The sequence below is a fragment of the Bidens hawaiensis genome, unplaced genomic scaffold (genome assembly GCF_021521415.1).
Source record: "Bidens hawaiensis isolate Kalapana, Puna unplaced genomic scaffold, B.hawaiensis_p1.1 tig00014135_1, whole genome shotgun sequence".
NCBI lineage: Eukaryota > Viridiplantae > Streptophyta > Magnoliopsida > Asterales > Asteraceae > Bidens > Bidens hawaiensis.
This window is the reverse complement of record NW_027492215.1, coordinates 264,617-275,993: the sequence shown is the minus strand read 5'-3', so window position 1 is coordinate 275,993 and position 11,377 is coordinate 264,617. Positions and strand designations below refer to the sequence as shown.

The 11,377-nt window shown below is 44.0% G+C and overlaps 1 protein-coding gene across 1 annotated transcript; it reads right to left on the bottom strand.

The window, feature by feature from the left end:
* Positions 1-7,346: 7,346 nt before the first annotated feature.
* On the bottom strand, positions 7,347-8,156 carry LOC143545954 (uncharacterized). The gene has a single exon (XM_077037720.1). The coding sequence runs from the start codon at positions 8,154-8,156 to the stop codon at positions 7,347-7,349; it is 810 nt and encodes a 269-aa protein (XP_076893835.1).
* Positions 8,157-11,377: the final 3,221 nt, after the last annotated feature.

Here is an 11,377-nt window from a genome sequence, read left to right as displayed (position 1 = left end):
ATCACAAGGTGCCCCTCAACAATCTTCCTCAATCCCTACCCGTCTTGAAACTTCAGGCTCCCAGTATTTCCGGGATGCAATCTTGGGAGGGGATTATGATTTGTTCGTCCCTCCTTGGGACATTGTCAATGGGTCCCGGTTTTCTGACCCTGGGACCTATGTTAGTTTTCTCAAGCATTTTGTGCCTCTTGTAAAGATGGCGCATCTGCTTGACGGTTCCTGCCATGACCTCCATACAGACTTATCCGTTTCCTTGGCTAATAGTTTGGCCTGTAGCCAGGAAATATTACGTGAGTGGCGTACTATGGGCGGGAAGCTAGGTGAGGCCTCTCGGGCCGCAAATGCTGCAAAGCAAGAAGCTGAGGAACATCGTAAGGCAGCGAGTGCAGCAAGGTGGAAACAGTCCAACGCCGAAGCTGCACTCCAAAAGGAAAACGATCAAAATCTTGATGCTACTAAACGATGGAAAGAAGCTTGTGAGAAGCAAAACTTCCTTATGAAGTCTGCCCGTGCTGAAACTCAGAAGAGGAAGGATGACTTGGCTCGTGCTCAAGAGGCAAATTCATTTCTAGAAAGCCAAGTGACCTTCCAGGGAAACCGAATTCAAGAACTTGAGGCTGAATTGAAGATGCAAAAGGAGCAGGCTGAACTTAAGGACAAAACTGCAATTGAATTGTAGTCTGCTTATGATTCCTTGCTGCAGTCTCGCTCTGAAGTAGAGACTCGTGCCTCTGAAGCAAACAATGAATTATAAGCGCTTCGGATTAAGGCGGAGCATGCTGAGCATGATCGACAATGGTTCCTCAACCGAGGGCTTGATTTTGTAAGTTTTCCTCATTAATTACTTATTCTGGTACCTCTATTGATGTTAACATGTTTCGCTGTCAGGTCATCCAGCACATCAAGGGAAGCTCCGAATTAACTGATTGTTTCATGAACTTGATGACTGCTTCTGAGGGAGTTGGCCGGATGAAAGGCTTCAATGAAGGGATGGCATTTGCTCAATCCGGTCAATATTTTGAAAGCCACCCACTTCATGGCCTTGACGCACGACAAGAGTATGAATTGCATGTTAAGGAATAGGATACTCTGGTCTTTCCGCTGCAGGACATGCTTCCGGAATTTGCGTCCGATGAAGATGGTGTGAAGCAGTTGCGGGTCTATTTAGATGATGAATCTGAGGATGATTCATCCGAGGATACCTACCCAAAGGCTCCGGAGGATATACCCGCCTCTAACCCGTAGGATAGACTTACATTGTAGGGCTCTGTAAATATTTTCCATGTTTTGTAACTGTCTTTGCTTTATTAATGGAAAAACTTTTTGCTTTGTTAATATTTCACTTTTCCTTGAAATAATATCTTCTTTAAAGTGTTTTTGAATTTTGTAATTATGCAAGTTGTATGATACTGATGACGTGGCGGAGAGAGAAATTTTAAGCGATGGCTGATAGGACGTGTTTGATGCCTCTTGACAGCCTGTAAACACTTTTTCGAACCTCCCGCCTGATGTGTCAGTCATCCAATGGCCCGCAGTTTCTTTCTCTTCTTCTAGTCAGACGGTCGCATTTATTTCAATAAGTATAAATATGTCTCTTGTAGCCTCCAATCCATTCTTATCACTTTCAAACTTTTCTTAACAGATCTGAAATCTTAATATCTTTGCTTTCTATTTCTTTACTCCTACTAATGGCAGGCGAAAAGAAAAGTACTCCGGAGATTCATGAGGTCGTCGTTTATTTGAAAGAGAAATATTATGACGACGTCGTTAACGTCTACTGATTAGCGCCAGAATGGGAACCGAAACGTCCGGCAGACGGTTCTATTGCCACTGACCCTCCAGCAGGAAAAATGGTTGTATATACTGATTTTTTTTACGACGTCGTTAATTTCTTATGGCCTTTATCTATCACAGATTCATCCCTTGTGGATGCTTCGAGTTCGTCATATTGAGTTATGTTTCCAGGCTCACGTTATCGAGCCTACCGTTGCTCGGTTTGCTGTATTTTACAAATTTTCGTATCACGATGGGTGGTTCAGTTGGCCCGTCACCAAGAAGGGCCCTATCGACACCGAATGGTATAGGAGCCTTCATGAGTGGAAACCCAAGTTTTTCTGGATTCGGGAAGATGTCATTCCATTTACGATGAGTCACCGTAAGGTTAATGACACTTCCCCTTCCCTCACTGTTGCTACCGAGACTAACCTTTCTTGGTATAATACGTTGATTCAAACGCCCACGCCTCTGCGGGCGATTAACGAGGGAGCGATGGTGCTCGCGAAGATGAGCCGCTTGTGGCCATTTCCTACCTTGGAGCCATATTATGAAAATACTGACAAGAATGAGTTTTTCTGTACCTTTCCAGATTTTTTATTTTATTTTCCTGACACTTTTCAATTACAAGTGAAGGCTCCATATTTTCCACTCTTTTGGACAAGGTAGGAGGCATGATGGTGCGCCGGCCCATCTCTGTACACGACTTGCCATTCCTTGAACGCACTCGGCACAACTTTTTGTTCTCCATCCGCCAAGCGGAACCTGTTGTGTCCGAAGCCATGTTTGCGAAAGGTGAGGACATCATCGCCGAAGGTGAGGAAATTCTAAAACCTTGACCTCTTACTGCTATGACTTCTAGCGGGGTGATAGTGCTCCTATCTTCTTGCGAGGAGTCATCATCCCGTGATGGAGGAGCATTTATTGGTACTACTGAATCTACAAACGTCTTGTCCTTGTCTATAGGTTTGACCCGCAAGCTGGGTTCAAAAGTAGTCGCAAACTCGGTGGCGGGTGATGATGATAACCGCCAAACGGCTGAGGGTTAATCTCAAGCCACTGACGTTGGTGTGTCCAAAGTAGCCTGCAAACGGAAAGCTCCGTCCACCAAGGCTGCGCCATCCAAGAAGTCAAAGAAAGCGAAAGCTGTGATACGTGATTCTGAAAACATCTCTTTGGGTAAGTTTGGCACTTTCTCGATTTTATTAATGACCATAAATCTTACTCATATATGATGTTTGATTATTGTTTTATAGTGAGCCTGAAGAACTTCTCTAAAGATATTTCAGGTTTAAGGAGTTCATCGGCACCCATTGTTCCAACTCCACCATCTTCTCCGCCAAATACTTCCTAAGATCCGATCATACTAACGGATACTCCTCATCTTAAAGAAAAGGAAATTGGTAAGCCTAACAATCGCCACATGTCCCCATCCTTCAATGTTCACCACTTCAGGGATCAGGGTGGCGTTAGTGCCTTTAAGTATGGGGATCAGACTTCTCCACCTCCCGTGAAGAAAGACACTGCCCCACACAATCCGAATTGGTCCTTACGCCGTGATTCGACGTTTAATGACGTGGATCTGTGCTTTGAGTATATGCGGGAAAGTCTTCTACCCGCGGAGAGGGAGAGGCAACGTCGCTGTATTTGCCAGGAGTTGCTAAATTCAAACTCTTATCATCTGGTGAATACTATCTCTACCAGTCAAGAAATAAGCCGGGACTGGCTGGCGATGAACGAAGAGTGGGATGACCTGAAGCTTAAATTTCTTGACGCTAAGAAGGAAGCTCTCGGAGCCCTGACTGAGGCTAAAGAGAACTTCCAAGCTTACGAAACTGAAAAGGCCAACCGCCTTGCTGCTGAGGAAGCAAAGAACATTCTCCAGAAGCAACTGGTTGAGCTGAGTTGATAAAAACTCTTCAAAATGACTCAGCAACTAAGGACAAACGTTTGTCCGACCTTTCAGCCAAAAGCCGGGAGCAAGCTTTGGAATGCGCCAGCCATAAAATGAGACTGCTGCGGGCAGAGGCGGACAAGAAGTGGCTTCTGGAAAATGGCATTCCTGAGGTACATATATTTTTGTTCTTTCGGAAGCGGTTATTGTAATCGCAATTGCTTATATTTTAATTTATCCTTAACAGGTTATCATGCAAGTCCGCAACAGCGATGATCTAGGTGATTGCGTTGAGGTGCTTTTGAGTGCCTCCAAGCAGGCCGGTCGCCAAATTGGGTTTCAAGAAGGCTACAACTTCGCCTCTGAAGGCAGAGTCCCGGAAGAGTTTATTCTTCATTTCAAGGACACTGCTGCATTACTTACTGATAAGGCAAAAACTTACGATACTCTGAAGTTTTCGATTTCGGAGCAGATATCTGAGCTCGCCGATAAGCAAGATGCCGTTGAGCAGCTGAAGGATCTTCTTGATCTAGATGAAGACGATCAAGATGAGGCGGATGACGATAATGCGGGAAACGAAAATGTTGCTCCGTAAATGTATATATGTTTCTTTTTTGTCATTATCTTTTGTAATCTTTTTTTATCGATAAATAAGAAGCTTTTTTTTCTCTGGTACACTTTGTTTTATGTATAATAATATAAGTGTTTTGCTAGACCTTTGTTTTAGTCAATATAAGATTAAAAATCAAAATGTCATGAGACTAACATGAAGTTTCCATAAATCAGGCAAAAGTCGTATTACAAAACTTTGAAATTATACAACTTGTGCTAGTCTATTTAGGCACGCAGGCCAAAGTAAGATAAATGAAGTTGTTATATGTAGCATTTTTTTAACTGCGCCACATTCCAAGTTCGAGGGATCTCCGTCCCATCCAACTTCCCTAACTTGAAAGCATCCTTAGATAAAACCTGTTTTATCTTATAAGGGCCTTCCCAAGTTGGGGCCAACTTGCCCGGAAGCTCCTGGCCGGAAGCCTCATTTTTACGGAAGACAAAATCTCTAACGTCGAACTCACATTTTTGGACCCGCGAGTTGTAATACTTCTGAAGCTGTCGCTTATAATTGTACTCGCGGATCGATGCCAGTTCTCTTCTTTCTTCTAGTAAATAAAGATTCATCCGGAGTTCGTAATTATTATCATCAATTAACAAAACTCTTGCAGATGGGATCCCGATTTCGGCTGGGATCATGGCCTCGGTGCCATAGGTTAGACTAAACGGCGTCTCGGAATTGCTAGAATTTCTTTGGGTGCGAAAAGCCCAAAGTACATGAGTCAATTCGTCCACCCAGCCCGTCTGTTTAGTTCCTAGCCTTGCCTTAATCCCTTCTTTGATAGTTCGGTTGGTTCTTTCGACCTGACCATTTGCTTGCGGATGATCTACAGATGTAAAATTTTGAATAACTTGAAGTTCTTTCAACCATTCTGTAGTCCACTATCAGCAAATTGAGTCCCATTGTAACTTGCCAATTCCTTCGGAAGACCAAACCGGCAAATGATGAATTCCTAAAGGAATTTTTTGACACTTGAAGCCGTTATTAATGCAACCGGATTGGCTTCCACCCACTTGGTGAAGTAATCAATGGCCACTATCAAGAATTTGACTCGTCCAGGGGCTTCTGGGAATGGTCCCATAATGTCAATGGCACATTTCTGGAACGGCCAGGCGGATGTTACCGGGATCAGTTCATTTTTGGGGCGCAGGGTATTGGGGGCATGACGTTGGCAAGAATCACACTCTCTGATTTCTTGCACAGCGTCCAAGTGCATGCCGGGGCAATAATACCCCGCGTTCATGATCTTTCCAACAGTCATTCTAGGACCCGCGTGCAAGTCACAAATGCCCTCATGAACTTCTCGTATTAGATAATTCGCGTCTTCTGTGTCTACACAAGTGTCTACACAACGCAACAGTGGTCCTAGAAATGATCTCCGGTATAATACGCCATTATTCAATTGGTAATTCAAAGCCTTGAGTTTAATCTTCCGGGCTTCAGCTTTTTCTGCTGGGAGAACTCCGGATGATAAATAAGCTTTGGTCGGTGTCATCTACGATTCGACGCCCGTTTGAATTTCCAGAACTTGATTTTGAGGAACCGGACGGGTGGTCCAAGACTTCGATACGGATATCTTTAGTAAAGTGTTCGAAATTTGTGGAAGCTAACTTGCTAAGAGCATCCGCAGACTTATTCTCACTCCTCTTGATATGAAAAATATTAAAGGAGGAGAATTGTCGGATTAAGTCCTTTGCTTACGAGAGATAACAAGCCATGATGTCGTTTTTTGCTACGTATGTTCCATTTATCTGTCTCGCAATCAGCATGGAATCCACTCGTGCTTCCAAATGTTTCACCCCAAGCTTTTTCACTATCCGCAGGCCTACCAGAAAAGCTTCATATTCTGCCTCGTTGTTGGTGCTTTTGAAGTCTAACTTTATGGCATATGTAAACTCATGGCCTTCAGGGTTCACTAGCCTAAGGCCTACACCAGATCCTTCACTGCTAGAAGCTCCGTCCGTGAACAATGACCAAACTTATCCTTGTTCCGGAAGTGCTTGGGGTAGTTGTTCAATCAAGCATTCTTTCTCTTTGTGCTGCGGGACTTCGGTGACTAAGTCTGCAAGCACCTGTCCCTTGATTGCTGGTCTGGGCTTATATTCGATTGCATGTTCGCCTAACTCGATGGCCCATTTAGCCAATCGTCCGGACAATTCCGGTTTACTCAACACGTTATTGAGCTTGTAACCGGTCAGAACGTTTATGGGGTGTCCTTGAAAATATCTGCGAAGCCGTCGGGTTGCATAGACCAATGCTAAATCAAGTTTTTGTAACATCAAATATATGGTCTCCGGGTCTGACAACATCCTACTGACATAGTAAATTGGAGTTTGGACATTTTTCCTATCTGTCAGTAGCACGGCCCCGATGCAATATCAGAAGCATATAAATACAGCGTTAGAGGTTCACCCGCATATGGCGCTGTTAGAGTAGGCTACTCCATTAAGCATTTCTTAACCTCTAAAAATGCTTTTTCAGCTTCCACGGTCCACTTGAAATGTGCCTTCTTGAGGCAATTTCTATGTGTTGACACAAATGGGTAAGACTTGGCCGCATGATTTGCTAAGAAACGGTTTAACGCCACAAGTCTTCCATTAAGCGCCTGGACCTCTTTGAGGGAAGACGGGGAAGGCATGCGGGCTATAGCCTGAACTTTGTCAGGGTTGGCTTTGAAGCCCGCATCCGTCACTAAGACTCCAAGAAACTTTCCCTCTTCCATCCCACACGAACACTTAGCCGGATTCAGCTTCATGTTGATGCTTCTCAATGTTTCGAAGGTCTCTTCAATATCTCTTAACATTTGATCTACTTCGATGCTTTTGATCACTAAATCATCCATATAAACTTCTAGGTTTCGACTTATCTGACCTTGGAAAGCTTGATCCATTAACCACCGATATGTGGCACCCCCGTTTTTTAACCCGAAAGGCATCAATTTGTAACAAAAGGTGACTTGATCGGTTCGAAATTCCATTATATCCTCATCACCCGCCGCCATGTGGATTTGGTGGTAGCCCTTCTAGGCATCAAGGAAGCATTTAAATTTGAATTGGGCTACAACGTCTACCTTGAGGCGATCTCAGGTAATGGGTAACAATCTATCGGGCAAGCTTTGTTTAGGTCTTTAAAATCAATACACATCCGCCATGTTCCGTTTCTATTTGGAACAATGACCGAATTAGCTACCCATGTCTGATATTTTCTCTCCCGGATGATCCCGGCATGTAGAAGATCTTGCACTTGCTCATTCATGGCTTTCGTTTGTTCTGGTCCCATCTTCCGCTTCTTCTGTAAAATTTGGGTAAACATCGGGTTTACCCTGAACATATGTTCAGCAATGCTCCGCGGAACACCGGTCATGTCTGCGGGCTGCCAAGCGAAGATGTCTATGTTTTTGGTTAATAGCTGCTTCAAAAAGGTCTTCACTATTTCTGAAATAGCGGGTCCAATTGTAACTGTTTGGTTAGGGAATTTCTTGTTCAAAACCCATTTCTCTGGTTCGGTCCTCTGAGCTTGTCTTGGGACCTTGCTAGGTCTTGAACTCTCGGTTGCAAAGCAATGTCGGTTGACAAGAACTATTGCAACACCGGTGCGAGTTGGGACTCCTACTGCACCGTGGGCTGTGCACGGGTGAGCGTTGAAATCACCAATCGCCTCTCGTCCCAGAATGATATCGTGTTTAGAAGTTGCTGGTAGGATCAAAGATTCAATTTCCTCTGTCCTTGAATGAACACCATCGCTGAGTTCTACAGGAAACGATATCACCCCTCGCGAGGGCATTATCTCACCTCTAAAACCAGAAACGGGGGCATGAATTGGTTTTAATCTTTCTTTTTGTTCCTCATCTAATTGTTCGATACATTGTTCGTACATGATGTCAGACGTACTGTCGGTGTCAAAGAACACATTGCGATCGGTAATGACCAAAAAGAGCAGTGGTTATCAACGGATTCTTGTTACACGGTCCTCTTTTAGTTCAAGGGAAAATCACAGGCTTGTTTTTCCATTCCTCGTGTAAGTACTCCCTCCTTTTTTGTTTAACTATATGTCCACCCTGAATCATGTGGACGTTTAAGTCTTTAACTTGCCTTTTAGCTGGGCCCTGACTGTCCCTTGCGGAAGGTTTGCCAGTCCCTGGTCGTGTGCCTTTGACCAAGTGTTCAAGTTTGCCATTTTGACAGCTACTTTAATTTCATTTCTAAGGGCCACACACTCGTTTGTGTTGTGCCTAATATCATTATGATATTAGCAGTGCTTCTTGTTATCGAGGAACGACTTCCTCGGTAATGGTTGAGGTTTTCTGAAAGTCAGATTCTCAGTAGTAAGAATTTCAGAGGGAGTCTTTGATAACGAGGTCCAACTGTTGGGGGTCCGGGCTGAAAAATTATTCATGCCCTTGTTACCGATCAAGGACCTTGCATCAAATTGCTTTGGTTATTCCAAAGTTGGCTGTAGTCTTGACCAGATTGTTCCCTTGGCTTGTCTATTTGGTCTTGTAGTTTGGAACTCGACCCTTGGTAATTGCTTTTGACTACTAGAACCCAGAGTTTTCTCGGTTCTTGCAAACAACTTTGCTGCCTTCATGATTTCGTCCCATGATTTGGGCATTCCATCTCTCCATGTGAGAGTATGGATCAGGGCATCACTATGGACGTTCTTACGGAATGCTCCCCTCCGCATATCTTCGCTGATCCCTCCAATGTTAAGGCTCTCGTTATTAAATTGAGTAATGAAGTCTACGATAGACTCATTATTTCGCCTTGTGACATCCAGTATTTCAGAAGGGTCACGGGTATGTTTCTTTTGTTGAGTAAAATGCTAGGAAAATTTTGCTACAAAATCGTGCCAACTTTTAATTTGTCCGCCGGGCAACTTTTCAAACCATTCTTGAGCAGCTTCCGTGAATGTTAGTGCAAACATGTGGCACCAGTATGGAAGGGTCCAATCACTGACTCCCTCGACTGCCACATATCTCAGCAAATGAGCGCTAGGGTCTGTCATTCCGTTATACGTTCCAACAGTCATTGGAATCTTTGCATTTATTGGAAACGAAGCTGTCGCGATGCTCGCAATAAACTTTGACTTTTCAGCAAAGGATTCTGAACGATATGGCTTAGAAATATCATGCTCAGCATTACTGTAGTATTCCGCCTGACAGACGACTGGACGCGGGTAACTAGCCCCTCCATATGAAGGAAGACGGCTATCCCCGCTGTAATAACTACCTTCCGGAAGATAAGTTGAATCGTATCCATCCAGTTCGTCTTCATAATATGGTACCCGCATATCTATTCGGGGACGAGGACGTAACCTCCGGATCTCGCCCATATTCTGCTCTGGTGGCTGCTAGTACTGAATGTGACTTCCCCTTATGGGAGGAGAAATAGATCTCCTGGGAATGTCATCATACGTTAGGGTACGGCCGTGAAAACGCTCATTCCGCACCCTACGTTCATATTCTACTTTCAAACTGTCTTATTGAATACGAAGCCATTCGTCTGGGGACAAAAGTCCTTCGGATCTGGAGCAATGATGACGAGCTCTTCTTGGATTAGAGTCACTGGAATCTTCTTCCAGGCCTAACTCTGAGTGAGTTCGGTGGGCTTCTCTCATAATTCGTTCCAGATCTCCCAAATTAGAACCTCCTAGGGCTATAACATGCCCCAGATCAGTATGAGCAGGACCTGTTGGTGTAACGACATTTCTACCTAAAGTAAAACTTCTGGGGTTTACGACATCAGTTCGTGCAGTAGGAGTCGTGACTCGAGCAAAAATAGATGTTTCTGGGTTGAAATCACGTGAAGACTGCACCTGGTTCTTCGTCGGCCCTTTAGGTAACTGATTCATATCGTAAAAAGAACGACAAATTTTTTTTGCTATTCTAACGAAAATATGGATGGCGCCAATGAAGAAGCACAAATCTACTCCCCTTGACAGGTCTTAGATCTAATGATTCCACAAGGGTAGGATACGGTTAACTGCCAATACGATATGAACACAATTCCCAAAGTCCAATGACGTGAACCTGCAAAAAACAGACACCGTGAGTTCGTTACGGGAAGGACAAGAGGGGGGGTCTTCCCGTAACCACCCTCCGGCGTGAGAGTAAGTACAATTCTGATAAAGATAATGCACTTAAGTAAATAGTGAAAGTCTCTGAGAGTGAATCTGAATACCTCATGATGATTGTGGAGGTATTTATAGCTGAAGGGTGTGGGTAGGTGATTGGGCCAGTTGTCCCTTTGGAAGATGCTCTCGTAACCACCTGGACACGTGTCCTCATACAATAGGTTCAGTTTATACGTTGCATGTGCATGTATAACAACCTGGACATGTACCTTCTCATGATAGGATGACAGGAAACTCTGGCCATGTGCACGGTTATAACGGCCTGGCCAGGTGTCCTTTACTGATTGGCTGAGACGTCACGTATTGCTCAAGAAAACATCTTGGTAGATCTTCTAGAATATTATTGGTTAATGACAGCTGTCCCAGGGCATTACCTCATGGTTATTTATGCGGACGGATCCTTTATCTTGCGGATGACTTCTGAGGATGCCAGGATGCTTCCGCTTATATTGTGAGGGTGCTTCGTCCTCACACAATTATGTGGGTTATCTATATGTCACGCGGGTGTCTTATGAGGGACTTCTGATTGACCCGCGGGTAATACTTAAGATTATTTGGGTCTTTTCAATAACCTACCTATGTAATGCGTAACTTGTGATCGTGTTAAATCTGAATACCAAAAGCCTTCGAGAATGTTAAAATAACCCGAAATCCCACAATGGAAATGGGAACAAATAACCATGGATTTCGTAACACACCTTCCCAAAACCTCCCGAGGACATAATGCAATTCGGGTTATTGTAGACCGATTAACCAAATCCGAACACTTCATTCTGATCCGTAACAACTACACTACCGAAAAACTCGCCCAAATTTACATTGACGAAATTGTATCCCGACATGGAGTACCACTATCGATCATCTCATACCAAGACAGTCACCTTACTTCACATTTTGGCAAGCAGTTCAAGAAGCTATGGGAACTCGAATTGACCTGAGTACCGCTTACCACCCCAAAACAAATA

Excerpts from the sequence above, each read along its gene's own strand:
- LOC143545954 (XM_077037720.1), bottom strand. The coding sequence starts at position 8,156 with ATGTACGAACAATGTATCGAACAATTAGATGAGGAACAAAAAGAAAGA.